The sequence below is a fragment of the Microcaecilia unicolor genome, chromosome 2 (assembly GCF_901765095.1).
Source record: "Microcaecilia unicolor chromosome 2, aMicUni1.1, whole genome shotgun sequence".
NCBI lineage: Eukaryota > Metazoa > Chordata > Amphibia > Gymnophiona > Siphonopidae > Microcaecilia > Microcaecilia unicolor.
This window is the reverse complement of record NC_044032.1, coordinates 543938396-543965435: the sequence shown is the minus strand read 5'-3', so window position 1 is coordinate 543965435 and position 27040 is coordinate 543938396. Positions and strand designations below refer to the sequence as shown.

The following is a 27040-nucleotide window of genomic DNA, read 5'->3' as shown; positions in this document are numbered from 1 at the left end:
GCAGAAAGGGTAAATCTATAACAGTCTGTCTAATTTAAGTATTGAATCTGCACATAACCTTCATTAATTTCCAAAGGGAATATGCCCCTTTGGATATTAACATAATAGACGTAATTTTATAAAGCTTTTCTACATGTAAAATTCTGATTTATGCACAGAAAAGTCCTAAAAGCAGATGGTGCAAGATGGCGCATACCTGTACAGCAAGTATACCTTATGGCTTAATATATAGCTATATGTTTAATATGAATTATGCATTAAAAAGGTATTTTATCTAAACAAGTTCCTTTTATTGAAGTGATTTTTATATAATTTTACTCATGTGAGACAATAGCAACAGAAAAGTACAGACAGACAAATGAGGGAGTTAGGGAAGAATATACTCTCAAGGGAATAACACAGAAAGATGGGCACACAGTAGGAAGAAAGCATGAGAGAGACATCAGCCACAGACTAGCATCATCAAGACTTCAGTGAGGCTACAGCCTGAATGGTACAGATTTTTTCAAATCAGAGCAATGCAAATTGTGGATGATACCAAAAATCTGCAACAGGATAAACACCCCCTGTGTGGATAAGGTAAGAAGAGATCTAGTGTAACTTGAAGTATAGTCTAGAATTTTGCATATAAGATTTAATGTTAATAAAATGCAGGGTTATGCATTTGGCTGCAAAAATCCAAGGAAGTGATACAGTATAGGGGGTAAAGTACTTCTATGCATGAAAGAGGATGATCATATCTGATGATCTTAAGATGGCCAAACAGGTAGAAAAGGTACAGCAACAGCCAGAATGATGCATGGATGTATAGGAAGAAAAATGTACAGCAAGAAAAAGGAAGCAATACAGCCTCTGTATAAGTCTCTGGTGAGACACCATTTAGAGTACTGTGTACAATTCAAGAGACTGCATCTTCAAAAAGTTATAAACAGAATGGAGTCTGTCCAGAGGATGGCTACTAAAATGGTCAGTGTGGTTTTCATCAAAGTGTTATGGGTATAGACTTCAAAATTTCAACATGTATATTTTGGAAGAAAGCTGGGAGAGGGTAGATATCAGAGAGACATTTAAATAACTCTGTGGCATTAATGCACAGGAGGCAAGTCTCTTTCAACTGAAGGGAAGTTCTGGAATGACGGGTAATATGATGAAGGTGAAAGGGGATAGACTCAGGAATAATCTAAGAATAAAGTGACAGATGAATAGAACAGCCTCGTGGTAGAGATACAGACTGTATCCGAATTCAAGAAAGCACGGGACAAGAACACAGGATTTCTTAAAGAGAAGAAGGGATAGTAGATTGTATGGATAGGCAGACTGGATAGGCCGTAATGCTCTTTATCTGCTGCCATTTTCTATATTTCTAATATAAAGCTTTGTTGGAACTGTGTGGATTCTTATGAGGTTTTGGAGAAAACATAGAAAGAACTCTTTCCTCATTGATGTGCAAATGTTTTACTATTTTAGGTAAAAAATTAGTGATAAGCTTAAAGCTACTTAGTTATGAAGAAAGTGTGTGTAGCGTGTGTACAGCTGATAACATTTCCCATGTTTTCACTGATTCATTAGGACATCTAACAGCTACTAGGGACGAGCAGTTTCCATGTTCAGTTCTGGAGGCCGTATCTTGCTAAAGATGTAAAAAGAATTGAAGCAGTGCAAAGAAAAGCTACGAGAATGGTATAGGATTTGTGTTACAAGACGTATGAGAAGAGACTTGCGGACCTGAACATGTATACCCAAGAGCAGTGATGGCGAACCTATGGCACGCGTGCCAGAGAGGGCACGCGGAGCCCTCTCTGTTGGCACGCGCGCCGCCGGTTGCCTTACCCGAAACTTAGCCCTCCCACCCACCCGGCGTCAAGCGTTCCTTCCTCCCACCCGGCACCAGCCCGCCCGGCCTCCATCCCTCCCTCCGAACCCGAAGAAATTTAAAAGTCTTCCCTGGTTCGAGTAGGCGGCATCAGCATCAGCAGTAGCAGCGAAAAGCGTGCTTCTGGTTCGTCGCGTCTTCAGCCTTCTGTCTCTCAAGCTCTCTGGTCCCGCCCTCATTTCCTGTTAGGGCGGGACCAGAGAGCTTGAGAGACGGAAGGCTGAAGACGCGCCAAACCAGCAGCACGCTTTTCGCTGCTACTGCTGATGCTGACGCCGCCTACTCGAACCAGGGAAGACTTTTCAATTTCTTCGGGTTCGGAGGAAGGGAGGGCTGATGCCGGTGGGAGGGAGGGAGGAATGCTTGACGCCGGGTGGGTGGGTGGGTGGGAGGGTGCCTTGGTGCACGCTGGGTGGGAGGGAGGGAGCGAGGCCTGGTGCTTGGGTGGGAGGCCTGCCTGCTTGATGCTGCTTGGGTGGGTGGGAGGAAGCCTTGGTGCACGCTGGGTGGGAGGGAGGGAGCGAGGCCTGGTGCTTGGGTGGGAGGGTGGGTGGCCTGCCTGCTTGCTGCTGCTGCTTGGGTGGGAGGGCTGGTGCTTGGGTGGGAGGGAGGGAGGCTTGGGTGGCCTGGTGCTTGGGTGGGAGTGCTGGGTGAGTGCATGGCCTGGTGCTTGGGTGGGAGGGAGAGAGGCCTGCCTGGTGCTTGGGTGGGTGGGAGGCCTGGTGCTTGCGTGGGAGTGCTGGGTGGGTGGATGGCCTGGTGCTTGGGTGGGAGTGCTGGGTGGGTGGATGGCTTGGTGCTGGGTGGGTGGGAGGGAGGCAGGCATGGGTGCTTAGGTGGGAGTGCTGGGTGGGTGCATGGCCTGGTGCTTGGGTGGGAGGGAGAGAGGCCTGCCTGGTGCTTGGGTGGATGGGAGGCCTGGTGCTTGGGTGGGTGTGCTGGGTGGGTGGATGGCCTGGTGCTGGGTGGGTGGGAGGGAGGCAGGCCTGGGTGCTTGGGTGGGAGGCCTGGTGCTTGGGTGGGAGTGCTGGGTGGGTGCATGGCCTGGTGCTGGGTGGGAGGGAGGCTTGATGCTGGGTGGACTGGTGCTGGGTGGGAGGGAGGCCTGCCACTGGGAGGGCAGGGGGGAGAGGAGGGTGGCTGGAGGGGAGGGCAGGGGGAGAGGAGGGTGGCTGGAGGGGAGGGTGGCTGGACATGGGCGGCTGGAGGGGAGAGGAGGGTGGCTGGACATTTGTGGCTGGAGGGGAGAGGAAGGTTGCTGGACATGGATGGAGGGCAAGAAATGAAGAAGAAAGGAGGAAAGTAAAGAAATAAATGGAAAGGAAGCCCTGGAAACAGAGTTAAGAGAACAGATAGCAGCAGAATCAGCGACTAGGATCAATATGGATAGAAAAACAAAATCACCAGACAACAAAGGTAGAAAAAAATCATTTTATTTTCATTTTAGTGTTTGGAATATGTCCAATTTGAGAATTTACATCTGCTGTCTTATTTTGCACTGGGTATACTGGAGCTGTAATAACTTACAGAAATGATTTATAATGAAAGAAAATTATGTTATTTTTTTCTCCTATACTAGTATAATATTTTCAATGATGTTTGTTTATATACGCCAAGGCTGGTGTAAGGGGGTGTGGCTATCATGGGGTGGAGTCATATGTGGTGACCCCGCCCATAATGAGTACCGGCACTTCGCGATGAGTAATTAGATTTTGGGTTGCTGTTTGGGCACTCGGTCTCTGAAAGGTTCGCCATCACTGCCCTAGAGGAAAGAAGAAACAGGGGTGATATGATACAGACATTCAAATATCTAAAAGGTATTAATCCGCAAACGAACCTTTTCCGGAGATGGGAAGGCGGTAGAACTAGAGGGCATGATATGAGACTGAAGGGGGGCAGACTCAAGAAAAATGTCAGGAAGTATTTTTTCACGGAGAGAGTGGTGGATGCTTGGAATGCTCTCCCACGGGAGGTGGCGGAGAGGAAAATGGTAACGGAATTCAAACATGCATGGGATAAACATAAAGGAATCCTGTTCCGAAGGAATGGATCCCCAGAAGCTTAGCCGAGATTGGGTGGCAGAGCAGGTGGGGGGAGAGGGGCTGGTTTGGAGGCGGGGACAGTGGCGTACCAAGGGGGGGCGGTCCGCCCCGGGTGCACGCCGCTGGGGGGGTGCCGCGCGCCTGTTGGCTCTTCGTTTTCATGCTCCCTCTGCCCCGGAACAGGCTACTTCCTGTTCCGGGGCAGAGGGAGAATGAAAACGAAGAGCCGGCAGGCAGGCGCGCGGCACCCCCCCCACCCCCAGCGGCGTGCACCCGGGGGGTTCTTTCGCCGAGGGATCGGGGGTTCTTTCGCCGGGGGAGGGCGTCGCGCTGTTCCGGGGGGGGGGGGGGGGGCACTGTACCCGGGGGGCGGGGCGCATCAGCGATCCGCCCCGGGTGTCAGCCCCCCTAGGAACGTCACTGGGCGGGGATAGTGCTGGGAAGACTTATACGGTCTGTGCCAGAGCCGGTGGTTGGGAGGCAGGGATAGTGCTGGGCAGACTTATACGGTCTGTGACCTGAAAATAACAGATACAAATCAAGGTAAGGTATATACAAAAAGTCGCAAATATGAGTTTATCTTGTTGGGCAGACTGGATGGACCGTGCAGGTCTTTTTCTGCCGTCATCTACTATGTTACTATGTTACATGTAAGGGGAATCAGAGAATGGAGGACTTCATAAGAGAAGTTACAAAAAATAAGTCCCACGAAATAAGGTGCTTCAGCAGTAGTCTGACATGAACAAGCCCTTTCATGAAATGGGAAATACTGGGACATGAAGAAGCTGGAAGTCTAACAGACAAACAGCACTTATATGCATTCTGATCAAAGATATGCGGCATCCAAGACAGTTTAAACAGTAGTGGACACATGATGGGGTTATGACAATTCATGAAGCACCAGATGAAAAAATCTGTTGTATTTGAAAGTGCACTTACAATTAATAGATAGTTTTCTTGTAGTCATGAGAAAGTCTTGGAGAGGCACTGGTAAAAGTAGAGCAGAGAGTAAACTGTGATCAATTTCCACATGGTGAAAGCTAGAGACTTCAGATTTGGTAAGGAAGCCAGCCCTCACGTTCAGTGATTAATATTGAAAACCGCTGAAGTGGTACAACTGCTAGTTTCTTTACAGGATGGAACCAGCTCTGATAAGGCTGATATAGGGTGAAGAAGATCACGGTAACTAGTCGATGTTGGAATCTGTATAGTGATTTTCTACGAGAGAAATGAAGGGATCTGTATGCAGAAAAGACAATGAAAAAGCAAACCCGTACAAATGTATGCAAAGGAGCAGGGGCGGACCAAAATGTTCTAAAACCAATAAAATACAAAACAGATCATCTGATTCAATCACGTACAGAAAAAGGTTTGCAATACACACAAAAATGTTGCCAGACTCGACACAGATCTGTGTTTCAGCGATAAACGTCTGCCTGTATATAATTAAATTAGGCAATCTGTTTTTGTATTTTATTGGTTTTAGAAAATTTATCATTACTGTTCTTTGGTCTGTTAATAAATACCACTTTATATACGTTTATTCACCTCCGTAGTTCACTGGAATTTAATTGGTCCTCCCTACTTTCTTCACAGAACAGACAATGCTCAGAGGATCGTTAGTGTGTCTGGAGCTAAGCAATCAGGGACAGAAAGATGTAGCAGTAGAGAGGAAGCTTCTCATTCTTGCTGCTAGCAAAGAAGGCTGACCTGAGGGGGCCCTTCCCCATTATTCAAAGATAGTCTGCATGATTGCAATGTTTAAGGACCAGTTGTGAGACTGGAGATCTCTTGGCTATCTAGGTGTCACCTGTGCAGATATAATCAGCCAGTATTTGAATATGCTTGGCTATGATAAATTGCCAAATGTTTGCTGCTTCTTGACAGAAATGTAGGAAACCCATTCCTCTTTGTATTTTCAGAAAAGACATTATCAGTTGGTTGTTTTTCTTATTTTTTGCATTTCAACTATCGTGCCCTGGAACATATGAAGAAAGTCTGAATGGGCATAGTAAACTGTACAGAGTTAATGCAGAGTAATTCTATGAAGTACAAGAGAACAGTTACACGCTGATTGCACGTCATTAAAATAATGGCATATATATATGTGTGCACATATGCCTTTACATGCCTAAATTCCACCAAAGTGCTATTCTGTAAATATGCATGTATCTTACAGGTACCAAAAGCCTCAAATGTCTCTTGACTGAGAAATGTATGTTGGCAAGATGTATCTGGCTGAGTTGGAAGATGTTTGTACTTGATAAAGCACAGTGTGAAACATGACTCATGTCGGATAAGCCAACCTCTGAGCCGACAAAGATAAGTGCAACAGTATTAATAAATCAATAAATAAAATTTAATAAGTTAAAGAAAATCTATTAGTTTGAAAGACCCGAGAAGATGATGGTGCATAATTCTTGATGGCATAAGTCTAGACCATTAAGTGGCACTGCTTCAGTATTACTGAGCGTATGTTTAGACTCCAGCGACATTTGAGACTTTTGGTATCACTATTGCTGGTTACAAAATCTACTGCCATTGGTGAAAAGTGTATCTTACAGGTAACATAGAATACTATAAGTCACGTGTCTCCCCAGTACTTAGGTATACATACTTGCCACTCTATGACTAGCTTAAGTGCTTGCACTTAAATTACAGGTGTGTAATTTTACTGTTATGCTAGAGTGCTATAAAGGAAAAGTAAGAACCAATGTTCCTTTATAGAACAGGCTTATAGCAAGCGCCAAGTTAGAACAGTAAAACTACTAAATAAGAGCAAACTATTCAATATACAAATGGGTCAATATTCAGCCAGCGGCAGTCAGTCTTTTCTTTAAATGTTGACTATCACCGGCTAAATTTAGGCCCAGATATTCAGTGCCAGGCCCTGCACTGGCACAGAATATCCAAGTCTTTGGTGTATCTGGAATTTGTGTCCAATATTCAATGCCATACCCGCACAGTTAACTGGGCACCATTAAGACTACTTTTTGAGCAGTCCTACATACGCAGAAAGCTATGTGGGCATCGGCATGGAATATTGCTGGTGTTCATCTAACTGCCAGCTCTACCTCTGGCACTAACCAGCAAGCACTACAGTGGTCACACCAGATTTTCAGCAGCACAGTGGGGTTAAATATCACAGAAAATCCAGGGGTGGCCGACTTACAGTGATTTTAACCAGACAGGAGTGTCTCCTGCCTGGTTAAATCCTTCTGAATATCGACCCGCGAGACTTTAGGTGAAATTTCTACTCAAATGTATATTGGGAGGAGGGGGTCATTTAAAAGGACTTCTCGACTGCCAAGGCACACAAAAGCATATACTGTGCCTATATTCGAAAGGCAACATATATGCATGTATACCTTTACAAAATTACCCACTGGAATACATATGCACACATTTACACCTGCTCTGAGGCAGGTGTCATTTGGCATGTATGTCAGTAATAACCGATGCATATGTATATGTGCCAGTCCTGCCTCTGCTCCACCAATTCTCTGACCCTAGGAATACCCATGTCTTGTAAAAGTAGCAGTCAAGACTTCTGGGTGCTTACTTTTACATATATACTGTGTGTAATTTTAAAAGAACTTACCTAAGTGTGTAGCATACTGCTTTATACTCTCCAGTCCCTTATTAAAAAATTATCTCCAAATTGTGGAACTATCTCTGGCTCTAGTGAGCACATGTATGAGGCTCTGGTGACTGGTCTAAGGATTATCAGAATGGGTTCCCCTAAGAAAAAGAAGCCTGGTATAGGGCAAAAAACCAGGTCTCATATATGATAGAAAGTTATTTTGAACTGAAAAACTGTGTTAGCACTTGGAAGAATATTAAATATGAGGCTCATTTTTAAAGCACATAGACTTACAAAAAGTTACTTATGTTACTATGGAAACTTTGTAAATCTATGTGCATTGAAAATGAGCACCAAAGCTAATAAATATTTGAAATGGCTGAAATGTCATGTTATTAAATTTTAACTGATTTTGTTGTTTTCATTTCAAGAATTAAATGTGCAGGTATTTGCCAAATTGAAGAGCTGGATTAGTTTTGGTACAAATGCTATAAAGAAAATCGTATCAGGTTTAAAGGATAATCCTCATAGCATGCTTTGATAGTCCCATGATTGTTCCTGATTATCAATGAGCATTCTTTTTAAACATACTCCACATTTCCTTTCTGACATTGTGCCATTTTTGCTTGTCTATTACAGTGCCGTAGGTCTGACTCAGTCTGATTTTCTCTCACCTTCCCTATTAAAAGTAGGGTGGACATAAGAACAGCCCCCCAGGAAACTGGTGGTAGCATAAACAGTACCATAATTTAGAAAGGTATGGGATAACCTCAGGGGATCCTTAACTGTGGGGAGGAATAGGTAAAAGTCACAGCAGCAAGTACAGTATCCGGTATTTTCAAAAGAAAAGACAAATGAACAAACTAGATGGGGCTAAAATTTGGGATCTAGCATCCAATGGAAGAGCTGCTAACAGAGCTAGAGCTTGAAAGAAGTCATTGCAGCTGCCACATAGCTGGGGTCTGGGCTGGAAAGATGGCATCACATTGGCTTTCACCAGCTGAGCCACAAAACAAGTAGAATGCCAAGAGGGAAGGGAAATACTGGGAGAACTGGCATTGGGAGGCAACTGCCTGGAGAAAGAAGAACAAGGAAGAGGGAGGGGAATCAACAACAACAGCAGCAACCACCACCCCTGACCCCCAGTACAAATAGCCAAAGGAAAAAATGGAAAGCCTAAATACACAAATTCCTCTGCATCCTAAATTATTTGGCTTACACCCAACTTTCTAATATTTTTCCATCGTTGCTTTTGACATTTGCTTTACTCTTCTTTTATGTTGCTTAATATTTACCTGTGATGGAAGTCAGACCCATGCATGTAGCAGCAATTATCACTCCAAAAACTGCTGCTGCATCCTCCAACAATACAACATTGGTACTGGGGTCACGGGACTGCATCACTGAAAAAAAAGAAACAAAATAAAAAATATACTAAACCCAACATGAACAGTCTAAGCTGCAACTTACTAGTTCATAAACTTTATTTCAGACATTTTATACTGGCTTAATATTCATTGCTCCAAAGAACATACCATAATCACTCACACTGTACAATTAAACCAAAAACACAAAACAAAAAAATATTTCCTAACAAACAAATAAAAAAAAACAACCACCCAAACAAAATAAAAAATCCTTTCCTTTTGGAGAGAAATTAAGGGATTGTTATTTTTTATTCACATATGATTTTGGACTGTGAGCATCGTAAACATCAAGGCTATCCAGCAATTGACAAATAAGAGCCGATAACTGCTGTGTTAATATTCACCCTGCTACAAGACAAATGTAGGGTTATATATTCACCCTGTTCCATGTCTGAGGATCCCTTTTCTCTGCCCACAATATTACTGTTAGGAAGTATCTTTTGAATTTGTTAATATCCATTGCAACATTAACTTACTATACACACAAGCAAACAGTTACATACAAAATAGGCAGTTTTGTAAAATGTTAAGATCACTGCGCATCAAAGACTTCAAGTATTTGCTTGTGTAGAGCTGGTAGGATTTGATGCAGTTAACCAGCATCGAGGCTTATAAACTTTGCTCCCAACCGAATCCAGAATCCGGGCATTTCTACTCCTCAATTTGTCAAATTGCGCCATTACATCTTCCAGGTTTATAGAGATTTCATTCAGTTTATCTGACTCATCAGCTTTGAATATCTTTTCTGGCACTGAATTCAGACTGAAGCAAAGAATTCATTTAATCTCTCCGCTATGGCTTTGTCTTCCCTGAGTCTTCCTATTGAGGATGGTGGAGATCTTCTTGATGCCGGTGCACTCCCACTGGTGAATGAAGTCTGGGCATCCATCGAGGTCGATACTTCCAGTGCTGTCGGTAGACCAGCCTTCGAGGAGCCAAAAAAACTTCTGCTGGACCTGATGGGCCCACTGCGTTGTCAGCTGCATTTGCAACTAGAGAGAACAAGAATCAGGTTGGTGGTCAGGCCCAAGGCACCCGATGCACCAATTGTGCAGGTCTGTGGCAAAAATCACTTGATTACATTGGATGCACCTTTTGAAGTCACTGGTTATCTTCCTAGACGTTGAGAAAAGAATCACATCAAAATTTAATTCCTCAACCTTGAGCATTAAAAAAGTGACAAGGCTCAAACTGAGGTCGGTGCTCAGGCCTATATGAAACCTAAAGAGCTGTGCAAAAACGAAAGAAAACTTGAAAAGTAAAAAAAAAAACCCTAATAAAGAGGAGAGGTGCCAAAAATAAAACAATACAATGAAAAAAAAATCAAGGAAAACCCCGCATGGGAAGGCACTGGAAAAGCAACTATTAATACACACAGAGAGACCATGAAGAAGTGACCTTTCAGCTTCACAGACAAAAAAAGACTGAGGAACCTGCACTCATGCATCAGTAACAGTAACTTGATGTTACTCTATCTTATCTATCTATATGTTCCATCTTTGCTTACATCCTATACTATTAAAATGTTATATTGTGAACTGCGTTGACATTGTATGTAATATACCATGAGGGGCATAATCGAACGCGAACGCCCATCTCCATGGGCGTCTTATGTCCGAAAACGGGTATGTGAAGAGGCAGGACAGTCCGTATTATCGAAAAAGATGGGCGTCCATCTTTCGTCTCGAAAATACGGTTTGGACGGACCAAATGCCATGGATTTGGTCCCTTCTGAGATGGGCGTTTTTTTTTTTTTTTTTTTGTGATAATGGAAACTAAAAACGCCCAGCTCAGAGACGTCCCAATCCAAGCCATTTGGTCGTGGAAGGGACAAATGTACAACACTACCATAGATCTTAGGGGTGAAGGGGGCAACTACATGTGGGTACAGTGGGTTTTAGAGGCCTCCCATTTACCACCACAAGTGTTATGGGTGGGGGAGGGGGATGGGCCTGGGTCTGCTTGCCTGAAGTGCACTGCAGTACCCACTAAGAGTACTCCAGGGACAGGACTTGTTGCTGGTGTATAACCTTGGCACAGCAGTTCACACCTGAAGACTAATCTCGCTTAATATGTCCTTTATTTGAATAAGCACCTTCACTCACAGTTAACTGCTGATCAGAGGTTGTGCCCCACTGGCAACGAGTCTCGCTGGTACTGAGATTAGCAGTAGGTCTGAGCTGGCAGAATGGTGTACAATGCCCTCTTTCAGCAACATTCAAGGTAAGAACTAAGTGCTGTAATGTGGCTAACACATGAAAGGGATCTAAAAGTGTCTTACACAAATGGTCACTACCTCATGGACTACCGGAAACAAAACAGGGCACACTCTGACCCAGTAAGCAGAGGGAAAATAACCATGGGAGTAGAGCCTACCAACTACCAACATCGTGAGCATTTAACACAAGCTAGTGGAATCATGGAGCCCAATACCCTACACCCACCACAATGAATTGCTGATGTGACTCTGCAGTGCCCTTAACAGAAAAGGTGTCACACTCACCCGAGACCCACATAAGAACCAGGGAAAGGCTGTCAGAGGATAGAACACATTCTGCTGTCATGGAGGTGGGTACGGCATTTGAGGATGGCACACAGGCTGGCAAAAAAAGTTTGTAAAGTGGTTTTTGTTTTGGTGGGAGGGGGTTAGTGACCACTGGTGGTGTCAGGGGAGGTCATCCCCGATTCCCTCCGGTGGTCATCTGGTCAGTTGGGGCACTTTTTTGGGACTTGGACCTGAAAAAAAAGGGTCCAAATAAAGCGGATCAAATTCTCGTCAAAAACGCTCTTCTTGTTTAGATTATCAGCTAAAGACGCCCATCTCTCCTTAGCTGATAACCACGCCCAAGTCCCCCCTTCGCCACGCCTCTGACACGCCACCGTGATCTTTGTCTCCGTGACGGACTGCAGTTGAGGACGCCCAAAATCGGGTTTCGATTATACCGATTTGGGCGCCCATGGGAAACAGACGCCCATCTCCCGATTTGGGTCGAAATATGGGCGTCTTTCTCTTTCGAAGATAAGCTGGTATGTCATACTTTGTATTGTTGTTTAAATATTTTTACAGCTGTAATTGTCTACTGCTTATGTTTGACTTATTCTTGCTGTATAATGCCTTCAGTGAATTCCTTCAAAAAGGCGGTAAATAAATCCTAATAAATAAATAAATAATGCCTCGCTATCACTCCATCGTGTGACCTCACCTTCGGTTCTAGTCGCCATATCTCAAAAAATATATAGCAGAATTCAAAAAGGTTCAAAGAAGAGTGAGCAAAATGAAAAAGTGGGTGGAACTCTTCTCATATGAGGAAAGGCTAAATAGGTTAGGACTCTTCAGCCTAGAAGAGAGATGGCTGAGGGGCGATATGATTGAGGTCTACAAAATCCTGAGTGGTGTAGAACAAGCAGAAGTGAATCGATTTTTTGCTCTTTCAAAAAATACGAAGACTAGGAGACACTCAATGAAGTTACATGGAAATACTTTTAAAACAAATAAGTAGTGGCGTTCCAAGGGGCGCTGACACCCGGGGCGGATCGCCGATGCGCCCCGCCCCTCGGGTGCAGCGCCCCCCCCGGCGAAATAACCTCCCGGGTGCAGCGCGACCCCCCCCGGCGAAAATCCCCTCGGGTGCACGCCGCTGGGGGGGGGGGGGGGGTGCCGCGCGCCTGTCGGCTCTTCGTTTCCATGCTCCCTCTACCCCAGAACAGGAAGTAACCTGTTCCGGGGCAGAGGGAGCATGAAAACGAAGAGCCGACAGGCGCGCGCGGCACCCCCCCAGCGGCGTGCACCCGGGGCGGACCGACCCCACCTTGGTACGCCACTGCAAATAAGAGAAAATATTTTTTCACTCAGCGAATAGTTAAGCTCTGAAACTCTTTGATGGAGGATGTAGTAACAGCGGTTAGCATATCTGGGTTTAAAAGGTTTAGATACGTTCCTGGAGGAGCAGTCCACAGTCTGCTATTGAGACAGACATAGGGAAGCCACTGCTTACCCGGGGATTGGTAGCATGGAATGTTGCTACTATTTGGGTTTCTGCCAGGTACTTGTGACCTGGATTGGCCACTGTTGAAAACAGGATACTGGGCTAGATGGACCATTGGTCTGACCCAGTATGGCTATTCTTATGTTAGCAGACTGAAAATCGCCGCTAACTGGCTAAGTTTCTGATTCACTTTAACTCCACCCCCTGGACTAGCCACAAACAACATGGTTTTGGCACAGGTGGTTAGAGAGGATATTCAGCAACAGTGTCCAGTTAAGTGCTGCTAAATATACCGCCCCACACAAGCGACTTAAAAGGCCAGGAGCCTATCCTGGCTATTTAAATCAATTTGATATCTACAGCACTAGGCATATCTACAAATGTCACTAAGATTAAAAAAAAAAAAAAAAAGCAAGACTAGGACACAAATAACTTTGCTGCTGAAACAATTTGACCAGGAATTTTAAAAAAACTGAAAATTCACAAAAGCAAGTAGATCCCATATTTGAAATTCTTATCACTGGTTATAAGATGCTCAATGTTTCTTTCCCTTATGATGGCCATACACAGTGCCTTATAGAAGATTTCACGCTCTTATATGTTTTTCACATTCTCCTGTCTAAAATATGCATTAATGCATTCTTAGATACATATCTGACTTTTAAAGCAGGAGTTTACACTTTCAACATGAAAGTGCAAAACTCTTGCTTGAATACAGCATCACATCCCTTGACTCAATATAAGGTAGAAGCCTCTTTTTGTGGCAATAACAGCCACAAGTCATTTAGGTTAAGAATCTATCAACTTGTGCCCATTCTTCTTTACAGAACAAGCTCAAGTCTTTTCAAGTTGGCTGGAGATGATCTGTGGATTGCAGTTTTCAAGTGTAGCCACAGATTCCCTATTGGTCCTGTAAGCCTTCTCCAAGGATAGGAAAATACCTACTGTACCTGAACGTAACTTACCTTGAACTACTGAAAGATGTAAGCTAAATCCAAATCCCTTATTCAGGTCTGTGCTTTGACTTGGCCACTCAAGGGCATTCACTTTCCTCTTGCTGAGCCACTCCATTGTTACTTTTGCTTTGGCCAAGGATTATTGCCCTGCTGAAAGATGAATCTTCTCCTCAGTTTCAGGTCTATGTAGGATGATGGAAAAGATTTTCCTGAAGGGTCTGCCCTTAATTTGCACTATCCATCTACCCCTCAATCTTCACAAGCCTTCTGTTCCCATCACCATGCTTTACTATAGGGATGGTATCAGAAGGATGATGTGCTGTGTCTATTTAAATCAAACATATCTCTTAATATTAAGATCAGAAAGTTTATTTTGAACTAGACCACAAACCTTTTCTGACATGCCTACAGTGTACTCTAAGTTTTTTTTTAATTTTAACAAATGCTATATAGCACAGCATATGTCCTTTTTTCAGTACTGGTTTCCCTTTTGCCACCCTCCCATGTATGCACATCATTTCCTGCCTGCCAGTGTCACATGGAATGTTCTCACGTCAACAACCAATCACTCAAAATCTGTGTTGAGATTGGATATGAGAGCATTATTTTTAGGGCAGGCACAAATTTGTTTTTTTGTGGGTCGCAAATAGAAGGCAACACACTTTGAGTAAGGAGTGAATTTTTTCTCTTTTCTAGGTTTCATTTTTCAAAATGCATGTTTTGGTTTATTTTAGGGTCTAGTTTATTCTCTGTTGCAGCGATCACATAAAATAGAAACTGTGAAATGCTGGTCATCACCAGAACAATACCCATGAGCCTATAAGATAAGTTTGTTTGTTTTTTCAATTTGAACACTGATGTTTTGTACAAGAATTTAAATGTATTAGAATACACGGGAAGGTATTTTTTATGCTAATAACTGAATTTCAGCCAGGGGATCAAACCATTGAGTTCCGTGAGGCTTTCTCCTTCCAATATCCTCTTTCATGAGTCACATTAATTAGTAGAGTAATTTCTGATTTCATCTGGTATTTATTAACACTCTTGCCCTGTTTTTGAGTTGTAAATCTAAATAAGTATCAAATCATGACTTACTTAGAAATTAAAATAATCATTGCTTGTGAACCTTATCTGTTAGGATATTTTTTCAAAAAATAATGTATAAAGAATGTCACTGAATGCACAAAAAGAGGTGCCAACACAATAAATACCTTTTAAATCAAGCACTGTCATGCCATAAACGCTGACGGTTAAGGAGAATGGTTTAAGCTACAGAAAACAATCATGAAAAAATACATAAATAGCACACTATTATACCAATACAATGTTTATGAAGTCAAAGTTAAACTTTGTATCAGCCATATCTAGGAACCTCCACAGCTCTCACTAACCATTCAATACCTTAAATTTTGAAATCTTAAATTTTTTGCTACTCTTAACAAATGGATACTGTTACCATTCTCAGGTAATTTCTTTGACAGCATGACCAGACAGTTGGATCAAGGGAGAGCACTAGATGTGGTATATTTAGATTTTAGCAAAGCCTTTGACATGGCTCTGCATAGATGACTAAAAATGAGTGCTCTTGGAATGGGCCTTAAAGTGACTGACCTGGTTAGGAATTGGTTTAGTGGAAGGTGACAGAGGGTAGTGGTAAACTGAGCTCATTCTGAGAAACAGGATATTACCAGTGGTATGCCGTAAGGTTCAGTTCTTGGGCCGGTTCTTTGTAACATTTTTGTAAGCGACATAGCTGAAGGGCAGTCTGGTTAGGTTTGCCTCTTTGCAGATGATACCAAAATCTGCAGTAGGGTAGACATCCCTGATGGTATAGATAACATGAGGAAGGACCTAGCAAAGCTTGAAGAATGGTCAGGAATTTGGCAGCTAAGATTTAATGCTAAAAAATACAGGGTCTTGCATTTGGGCTGCAAATACGCAAGGAAAAAGTACAATTTAGGGAGTGAAGAACTTTTGTGCACAAAAGAGTATGACTTGGGTGTGATCGTATGCAATGATCTTAAAGTGGCCAAATGGGTAGAGAAGGCAATGGCAAAAGCTATAAGGGTGCTTGGGTGCACAGGGAGAGGAATGGTCAATAAGAAAAAGGAGGTGATGATGCCCCTGTATAAGACTATGGTGAGACCTCGTTTAGAATATTGTATACAATTCTGGAGACTGCACCTTCAAAAAGTTAAACAGGATGGAATTGCTCCAGAGGGCAGCTACTAAAATGGTCAGTGGTCTTCATATTAAAGCATATGGGGACAGACTTAATATGAAATCTTTGGAAGAAAGGTGGGAGAGGGGAAAGTGTCTTTCACTTGAAAGGAAGCTCTGGAACAAGGGGGCATAAGATGAAGGTGAAAGGGGATAGACTCAGAAGTAATCTGATGAAATACTTCTTAATGGAAAGGGTGGTAAATTTGAGGAATGACCTCCTCGTGGAGGTGGTGAAGATATAAACAGTATCTGAATTCAAGAAAGCTTGGGATAAGTACACAGGATCTCTAAGGGGGTGAAACGGAGAGTAGATGGCATGGATGGGCAGACAGAACAAGCCATGTGGTCTTTATCTGCCTTCATTTTTCTGTGTTTTAAAAAATATCTTCCTCGATCTTGTAAATGTTATTTTAAGGCACCATGGATCATTGCACCAAATCTATGAACAATGACATCTCCTACAGCTTTAGTACCAATTTATAAACGTATATACATTACTATCTTCCTAACTTTAGTCAGCATGCATGTAATGCTAGCTTTGAAAATGCCTTTAAATCAAAAACTATTAGCACTGCATCTTCTTAAAATTTATTTATATATATATGTATTGCAACTGCACTTTTCATTTTTCTCAGCAATTCAGAATAATAGATAAGAGATTCTGGTATGGTGAAATCATTTCAACAAAAAATGTTGCAATCGTGTTTTGACTGATCACAAACATCACTATCAGGAGGAATGTCTAAAATCAAACCTCTATCTACAGTCAATAGCAGGATATAAAAACAAATAGTTTGTCTGTTAATGAAACCCTGTGGGGCTCTTGTACAAAGCTGCAGCAAAAAGTGGCCTTAGCACGCCCCTGCACGGAGTTTCCCCGCGCACTAAGGCCATTTTTGCTACAGCTGAAAATTGGACAATTTGACATTAACACCATTAAAAAAAAAATCCACAAGAGCACTTACTACCACCCATTTTGTAGGTGCTAAGGGCTCCATGCCAGGCTTTTTTTTTTTTCTTAGGGGAACCCATTCTGATGATCCTTAGACCAGAGCCTCATGCATGTGTTCACTAGAGCCAGAGATAGTTCCACAATCTGGAGGTAATCCTGTACTAACCAGATACTATGTGATAATGTAGCAGCACTAACTGATTAGCAGAGGAATGCCCCTTGACTCACCCTCTCCCAAAAAAAAAAAAAAAAAAAGAAAATACAATTGTTTAGCACATGGATTATTGTGTGCTCAATTGGTTCTTACCACAGGATGCACAACAGTGCGTGCCTAAAACAGCTTAGTAAAAAGGCCCCTGTGTTAGCAGTGCAACATAAAATGCAATACGCAGAATAATTTCAGTGTCAGGGAACGAATGTAAACACCCTTTTGAGCTGTTTTTAATCAATGCATATCTAAATCCACAGATGTCGTCATTGTTCATAGGTTTGGCACCATGGTGGCCTAAAACAATGCTTACAAGATCGAGGAAGATATAACTTAGAATATTAGAGAATGATAACGTTATCCATTTGTTAAGAGTAGCAATTTAAGTTTTGTGATTCCTCTTCATTAAGAATGTACAGCTATATGTATTACTCTTATTTCCACTTATCGTTGTTATTATCGTTCAGTTTAAATGATAATATAAAGTAAGAAGTTATTTCCTATTTTTTTTTTACTGTTTGTATTGTTTAAAATTTAATAAAACGATTGAACTTAATAAAAAGAGTAGCAAAAAATTTGAGATTTTAAAATCTTAAATACTGAATGGTCAACAAGAACTGTGAAAGTTCTAGATAAGGCCGGTATATAGTTTAGCTTTGCTGACTTTGTAAACACTGAATACATTTTTTAGGTTTTTATTTGCTCCTTAACCGTGACAGTGATTTAAAAAGCTTTTTTTGTGCCGATGTCTCGATCTGTGCATTGCTGTGTCAGAAAGCTGTTGACATTGGTTGTAGTGCATTTTAACTGGTGCTCATTATATTGAAAATTATACAAGTTATAGCATTAGACATTGATAAAATCACGTGTTAACAAGGAACTAAAGAAACAGTTATTTTCATTTTCAAATGATGGTAACAATGTTCCTGGCTGGCTGGATTCAGGAATAGACAAGGTTATATGCCTTTCACAGTAATATTAGCGAATTGAAGATTTTAGTGGGGTATTACCAAAGATATACAGAGGCGTATTTTCAAAGCACTTAGGCTTACAAAGTTTGGAACTTTGTAAGTCTAAGTGCTTTGAAAATGAACACCATAGCCTGATAGTGCCTTAAGGTAATTAATTGTATGGATGATAAGCTTTTTTTTTTTTTTGGGGGGGGGGGGGGGAGGGCTTTGATTTAGTGAACAATTCAGCCTAAAGCACATATAGAAACACTATGTTTAGAAGGCCATATTGAACTTGATATGTATTTTATTATTATCTTTTAAGCTGTCTTAGGTTTAGATAATTCTGTTGCTTAATGCCAAAGACACTGTTGCTCGTGTTGAACATCAGCTGCCTATTATCAATATGTGAATACAAAATAATTTTTCTAATTTTAACAATTTTTGTAACTATTTATATTAAAATAGCTGGATTAATTTATATTTGAGTGGTTAATGTGATAAATATGGCATCTATTTGCACATTTACAGACCCACTTAAGAAAACAGAAGAAGGAATTGAGAAGTAGAAGATGGAATTGAGAAGTCTGACTCAGGACACAAAGTTTGCCTAGTATTTCAGAACAGAATCTGCTGACAGAGGCTGTTCTAAAACAGAGGAGAAATGGATATTTATATGGCATAAACATCCATTTTAGAAGAAACCTAGTTTCAACGGCTTGAAAACCGGCACATACACAGTTATGTTGTAGAATATAAACAAACATCTAAGCCATTTTAGAAATTTAGGTTCCCATTTTACAAAGCTGGGATATGCATGTCAAACCAAGAGCATGGTCTGGGTATGTTTTGGGTGGAACCAGGGTGTGCCTAGAAGATACATGTTTATTCCCCATTGCAGAAGGGAAATAATCATCAATGTTCTAACAGATCAGTATCAGGATTTACAACTACTATCAAGCACATTTAGGATCTGGCAAACTGCTCCGATTGAGCAGCACTCCACTGGAGGGATAAGGGGAGGCTGCCATCTTAATCTCTCAGTAGTTTCTGTTCCCCCGGAAAGTCAAACTGGCAAGGAATACTGGTCTCTGCGACAGTCTCAGGAAAATACATGCTTTATACATGTTTCAAACCCAAATAGCTTTTCTAAAATAACCACCTTAATGGCAGTCTTTATAGATAAGTAGTGTGCTATTTTTTGAAAATTATGCTTTACATGTATTGTCTGTCCTAATGTATATGGCTCACAAGAAATGATTTTTTAAAATTTCTGACACCGATTTCATAATTTTTTATACATGTAATGTTCATGTTTACATTTATGACCTTTTAACAAGTTGATTTTTATGTTTGTGTTTATTCTAATATGTGGAATGTGACGCCTGATGCAGCCTGAGGGTGAAACGTTGCCACATTAGGTTTTTATTGGTTATCTGTTTTTAAGAATTACCGTCTCACTATGGCATACTTTCATAATGGTCTTCTCCGTGTCACAAATTGGTTAGTGCTGCTTCTTGCAACCACAGAGAACTCTCCTGGACATCTGTGAACACAGTGTACGAGAAGGATCATGGTCAGGTCCCAGGCACTGCAGGCACCAATTATAGACATCTGTGATGAATTGCACCAGGGACGCTTCTCAGAGCCACTGGGGCTTTATTTTCTGGGACATACTGCCTGGAAATATAGCTGCAGCAAAATCAAACAAATTGATTTTGTTCAAAAATAAGCTGACTGGAAGCCCAAGGATCTCAAATAGAGACCTACACAAGGCTGAGAACAAAAAAATAAAATAAAAATTAAAAACTAAATAAATAAAGGAAATAGCCAAAAACCTATCAAAGACACTACTGGGAAAAAGTACTGCATAACAGTACTTGAATAGATATGGATGGGCTGGAGTGTATATTTTAAGGAGCTTTGACGTTGGCTTCAAAACTTCTAGTACAGGAACAGTGCTGGGAACACCTTTACGGTCTGTGCCCTGAGAAAGGCAGGGACAAATCAAACTCGGGTATACATATAAAGTATCACATACCATGTAAAATGAGTTTATCTTGTTGGGGAGACTGGATGGACTGTTCAGGTCTTTATCTGCCGTCATTTACTATGTTACTATATATGTTACTATGACAGCATCAGGACTATGTGAAATTTTTACAAAACTGATAAGGAGGTGAGAAAATGTCTTGACCCGAGCAATGGTTATGCAAGACCGAATGGCTCTGTGGAAAGATGAAGACTGAGCTGGTCCTCAGTGACAACAGGCTGGAAGCTGCGCACATTCATGGTCAAGTGATTCAAAAGTCCAGTTGGTGGCCGCTGAGATTTTGATATTGTAATTCTCCCCTATATAGTTCTTTCAACCAGGGGAAAAAACCTCCAGAACTTCGTAAGGATACTACTTAGTTCTTTATAAGCTCAAGGGGACCAGAAACTCCTTTTAGTAAGGCCCTCACTCCTAGCTTATTCTTCTTTTCTTTTCTGCTAATTCTTAAGATTCTGTTTGTGAGCTGAAGATTTCAACATGTTGTTCACAGTGACTAAATCTTGATCTCCTATTGTGAAAGCCAGCATTGTGCACATATGGATTCTGATTCCATAAAGTGCAATAACCCATGTCACTATTAATGTGGGTTACTGTGGGTTGTATTTTTTTTTCTTTTAGTAAATTGGCCTCTTGAAAATAATAGACCAGTGACAATTAACGTGTGTGATAACCCACATTAATAGTAGCACAGGTTGTGCTTTAGTGAATCAGCTTTTTTCAGATTTTTCCCCTTTGTCGATCACTTTGCAATTCTTTATATTAAACGTAATCTGTCGTTTAAGTGGGTTCCCCTGTCTCGTGAGGACCTTCTGCATTTCCACAGGATCTGCTTGTGGATTTGGTGGGCTTTTGTTCATTGCTCTATTTCTTGTGGGTCATAGTGCCGTTGTATAAGTCTCTGGTGAGGCCTCATTTGGAGTACTGTGTGCAGTTCTGGAGACCGCACCTACGGAAAGATATAAACAGGATGGAGTCGGTCCAGAGGGTGGGTACGAAATTAGTAAGCGGTCTTGAATGCAAAAATTATAGGGACAGGCTTATGAACCTCAACATGTATACGCTGGAAGAGAGGAGGGAGAGAGGAGACATGATAGAGACGTTTAAATATCTCAAGGGCATTTATGTACCGGAAGAGAGCCTTTTTCAAATGGAGAGCTCTGGAATGAGGGGGCATATGACAAAGATAAGAGGGAATAGGCTTAGGAGTAACCTAAGGAAGTATTATTTCACAGAACGGGTGGTGGAGGCGTGGAATGGCCTCCCGGTGGAGGTGGTGGAGTCGAGGACTGTTCCAGAATTTAAAAAGGCATGGGATAAGCATGTGGGAACGCTAAGGAACAGGAAGAATTAAGGGTTACAGAGGATGGGCAGACTGGATTTATTTATTTTATTTATTTATTTGTTGCTTATATCCCACATTTTCCCACTCGTGCAGGCTCAATGTGGCTTACAGTAAGTTAAATAAAAGTACAAACTTAAAGGTTATGCAAGCATCTAACAGAGTGAACTAGATAGGGAAGGGGACAAAGGATACATTAATCAACATTGTAAGTTGAGGAGTAAGTCTTAGCAAAGAGGAATGTCTTTAACAACTTCTTAAAAAGGCCATGGTCTTCTTGAGTTTTAAGGTGATGAGGTAACAAATTCCAGTGTTTGGGACTCCAGTAACGGAAGGACGAGGCAAAGATTTTCTTGTACTTTACTCCCTTACAGGTCGGAAAATGGAGGTAGAGATAGGACCGAGCAGCAGGGTTGGCATTTCTAGGCGGAAGGTCAATCAAGGGGAGCATGTATTCCGGTGCAGTCCCATAGATGATTTTATGCGTCAGGGAACAGATCTTAAAAGCAATTCGCTCGTGTACAGGCAGCCAATGAAGTTTAAAGCGCAGGGGTTCGGCATGTTCAAAACGCCTTACTCTAAGGATGAGCCTCGCCGCAGTGTTCTGAGCCGTTTGGAGCATTTTCAATAAGGAGGCCTGACAACCCACGTAAATACCACTACAATAGTCCAGATGGGATAGGACAAGCCAGTGGACAAGGGTTCGAAACAAGTCTCTTGGAAGGAGGTATCTGATGCGCCGAAGCCTCCACATTGCCTGGAACATTTTTTTGGTGACCAAATGTACATGATCAACCAGCTGGAGATGTGAGTCCAGATGTATTCCTAAAAGTCTCAGGCTGTTGGCAATCGGGAGGGCCGAGCCCAGAACTGGAAGCATAGTGTCAGATACATGAGCGTACGTGGACGAGAGGATGAGACAGTGAGTTTTTTCCCTGTTGAGCCTGAATCGGAACACCTTGGCCCAGTGTTCTAAAGTGGTGAAACATGCATCTATGAGGTTGGCAACTTCTGATATTGAGGATTGAAAAGGGATGTAAACTGTAATATCATCCGCATAGATGAAAGGGTTGAGGTTTAAGTTTGCAAGTGCTGTGGCTAACGGCATCATCATAATATTGAACAGGGTAGGTGAAAGAGGAGAGCCCTGAGGGACCCCACAGGAAGCATTCCACGGTTCTGAAGTGTGGGAGTTCACCATGACCTGATAGGACCTTGAAGTCAAGAAACCCTTGAACCAATGCAAAACTGGCCCTCCTATACCGAAAGAATCCAGTAGATGGAGCAGGAGTTCGTGATCCACCATATCAAAAGCACTAGACATGTCAAATTGTAGTAGAAGAATCTTCCGTCCAACCGATAGTTCTCGTCTAAAGTTAGATAAGAGAGTGACCAAGACTGTCTCCGTGCTGTAATGAACTCGAAATCCTGATTGCGAATGGTGGAGGATATCAAAATTAGTCAAAAACTCGTTGAGCTGAACATTGACCAGACTTTCCATCAGTTTGATAACTAGAGGTATCGAAGCCACTGGACGATAGTTGGAGATGACATCTGGCTTGATCTTAGGATTCTTTGGGATTGGGGTGAGAAGGATGTTTCCATGGCCTGACGGGAAAAAACCTGCGTTTAACATATAATTGAGGTAACAAGTCAATTCTTCAATGTAACATTTTGGTGCAACTTTTAGGAGGTGGGTTGGACATACATCTAATCTGCAGCTTTTATTTGTGAATTTACGTAAAGCCATAGTCACCTTGTCAGGCAACAGGCGACTGAATTTGATCCAATAGCGGTCAGCCGGGCAAGCACCCAATGGCACGACCAGGGATGCCAGGAAGTCGTCCACCTCAGAGAGGTTGCTGACGGTTGAAGACCGCAGGGTAAGGATTTTCTCCTTGAAGTAAGATCCTAGTTGTATAGCTGAAGGAGGATTAACACTGGAGCATTCTAACTTGCGAGTATCTAGAAAGGTGTTTAGTAGCTGGTATATCTGTCGGATGTCCCGGCCTGCCACCTGCATCTTAGATGAAAAGTAGGTGCGCTTTGCAGATCGGATAGCATATTTATACTTGCGATGACTACTTTTCCAGGCCTCCCAAGCCAGATCGGTTTTGCATTTTCGCCAAGTTCTTTCCGTACGTCGTACCTCACATTTCAAAGCTCTCAGTTCTGTTGAGAACCAAGGTGATAATCTACGATTGTATGAGGATTTAAGACGCAGGGGTGCAATTGTATTCAATACTGTTTTGCAAGTGTGGTCCCAATCGGAGAGATAATTGGGCGAGGATGGTTGCAGATCCAAGCCATGACTGTAGAGAGATCTCCAGAACAAGCTGGGGTCGATGACACCTCTGGTGTAATATTGGTGAGACTGACGAGGTCGGAGGGGACTTGAGGTTTGCCAATGCAGGGTGAACTGCAATTTAAAGTGATCCGACCAGGCCGTTTCCAGCCAGTCAATATCATGAACAGAAAAGTTACGATCTTCTAAAAATTTAAATGAGAGGAAGTCCAGTGAATGGCCTTTACAGTGAGTTGGACCTGAGATAGGACATTCAAGATCACAAAGGTGGAGAAATTCCAGGAACTGGGATACATCTGGAGAGGTGGTATTATCCAAATGGAGGTTAAGATCGCCCAAGAAAAGTGTATTCGAGTTATTCATGCAGACATTAGAGATGAAATCCAGAAGCACAGATTGACTGCTTGACCAGGAAATTGGTGGTCTATAAATCAGCACACAGGCCAGCTGGCCATGAAGGGAGGAGTGATGAACATTGACAGCAGCGACTTCCAGCAACGAGGAGGTCAAAACCGAAATTGTATCTACTATGAGGTAGGAGCGGTAAATGAGCGCTAACCCGCCCCCTCGCTTGTCTTTTCTGTCCCAGTGGATGATTTTGTAGCCTGCAGGGCAGAGATCTAATACAATGGGGTCTTTAGGTGTTCTTATCCAGGTTTCTGTGATGAACAACATATCTAGAGCGTCGGAGGAGATCCAGTCAGATATCATTTCAGGATTGCTCACTACTGATCTCGCATTTACATAGCCCACATGTAAAGATTGGAATTGCACTTGTTTCGCTTGCACAATGGGAACCGTTGAGTAATGATATTGCTTGCGAGGATGGGACTTAGAGGCAACAGAGACAGATAGTTGATCAGCATGTGACGAGTTGCAAGATGGTGTGCGGGATGAGAGCTTCCTATGTCCAGTGATGATGGGAATGTGGCCATAAGAGGATTCAGTAGCAGTTAGGACGGAGTGCAACAGGGCTGACAGGTAGAGAATTTGAGTTATGGAGGATGAGTCATATGGCCTTTATCTGCTGTCATGTTTCTATAAAAGCTTCTAGTAAATACTATGCTGGAGAAGCTGTCCCACATGAGCTCAGCTGATATGATAATGTCACTCATGCTGAAAGGACATGCTATCCTGCTTATCCTCGGAGAAAATAGGATTACCCTGGGCTAGTTCAAAAACCGGAAAATATTGGGCATTTCAGAAAATGTACTCTCTCAAAAACATGCCACACATTACAATGCAAATCCCTCCATCTCTCTCCTCGTACACTCCCACCACAGTCATTGAAGACTAATCACAGCTCATATATATGTGTTCTTCATTTTACCAAATATCCTGTCCCTTGCTTTGTAAAACAGAAAGAATAAATTTTTGTTTAGCACTACAGAGGCTCATTTCTTCCTTGCTTGCTATTGAACGTTTGAATTCATACCAGAATGGTGTATAGCAAATAAGCAAATTGGGACACTTCTTGCCCCCCCCCCCCCCCCCCTCCGTATCTGTCGTACTCTCATCCACTCTGTTGGAGGACAGGGAGGAAGACTTTTGAAAGAGACCATCCATCAACTTTGACTCTTCATAATTATCACAGTCTTACCAAAGATCTCACACTGATATATGAAAAGTTATTTAAAAGGTTTTATTCTGAAATAACTGTCTCCTTTTTTCTAGCAGAATTTACTTCCAGTGGGTCATGACACAAAGATTTAAACATGTTTTAACAAATGGAAAAGTTAGACTGTGGCACAGTATGTATTCAATATGTAATGTAAGAAAAACATTACCCCCTTCTATAAATCTATGCTGAAAAGCACTGCGAAAGCCATGTCTTTGAATGCTTTTCTTACTCTTTATTTTTCCCACACAACAAAAAATTATTCTCCCCCACCCGTGATATTCAGCCGGCGGCAGGCAGAACAGTTAGCTATTGCTGCTGGTGCTAACCTTGGATATTCAATGTATTTCCAGAATTGAATATCCGGGGGTTTTTTTTTTTCGTTGGCTTTAAGTTAACTGGCTATGGGGCCTTTTTATTAAGCGATGATAAGCAACACGGGCTTACTGCTCAGCAATCCGGAACTACCGCTGGTGGTAGTTCCACCCCCAGCATGCAGCATTTCCTGAACTAGTGGAAATATTTGAAAAATATTACCGCCGGGTTAGCACGTGAACCCGTCCCACCACCTCAGTGGGTGGCTAAGTGCTTCCCCCCCCCCCCCCCCCCATTGTAAGCTCAATCTTACTGCATGGCCATTTCTTTTTTTCAGCCTTTTTATCCACTGTGGTAAAAAGGGCCTCAGTGAGCATCAAAAACGGCACCTGCCTCTAGCACAGTAACCTTTTTACCTCAGCTTAGTAAAAAGGCCCCTATGTGAATATTTAGCGATAGCCGGTTAAGCTTACAGCAGGCAAAGATAGGTCTGTTATTTAGGCGATCTGATTTGCCCACTAAACTTAGCTAGACAGCACTTGAATATCTGCAATATAGTTGATTAGTCGCTAAGCACTAATATTCAGCAGAGATAAAGGACTCTCTCATGCTGAATATTAGAACTTAGCTGGCTAAGCGATATTTAACTGGCCAGGAACCATTCTTGGCTGTTAAATAGCGCTGAAAGACAGATCTTTTGCATGTGTTAAGACATTCAGCAACAGACAGTAGATTGTGTGTCAAGCAAATTCTGCACCTACAGAATTGCAGAAAACAAAAAGATCTTGTCTTAAAATGCCTGTTTTGTAATATCTGGTGGTAGCGTAATACAGTAGTATCAGAAAACAAATTGATTTCTTTTGGAAAAAAAAATACTGCATGCTGATATTTACATTTTTATGCAACACTAAATTTAGTCCTTTGATTTTAGATGTGATTACATACCATATTGATAAAATGATATTCCCCTGGTCTGGGCACTCTTTCGGATTTCATTTATAGCCACAAGAAGCGTAGCTAAAAGAAAATAAGTTCAATAATCACTGACTTTGCATAATCTCATTTTTAAAATGCTAGTAAACTAAATCACACAGTATGGGATCAATGTTAATTTTAGCAGCAATTAAGCATTATTCTCTCTCTCGGTCACTCTCTATGTCTGAAGGACAATTTCAAGTTTTAGGAGATAAAATCTTTTGCCTGACTAAAT

At 42.1% G+C, this 27040-nt stretch overlaps 1 protein-coding gene across 2 annotated transcripts in view; it reads right to left on the bottom strand.

Moving 5' to 3' along the window:
* Positions 1 to 27040, bottom strand: part of SLC30A9 (solute carrier family 30 member 9) — a 257679-nt gene that overhangs the window by 42191 nt on the left and 188448 nt on the right. Inside the window, exons 13-14 of one of the 2 annotated variants that reach the window (XM_030191340.1) lie at positions 26776 to 26847; positions 8794 to 8901 (exon numbers count right to left, since the gene is read on the bottom strand). In XM_030191340.1, coding sequence (XP_030047200.1) covers positions 8794 to 8901; positions 26776 to 26847 — 180 coding nt within the window. The remainder of the gene's footprint in view (positions 1 to 8793; positions 8902 to 26775; positions 26848 to 27040) is intronic. The other variant, XM_030191341.1, reaches the window with a different exon arrangement.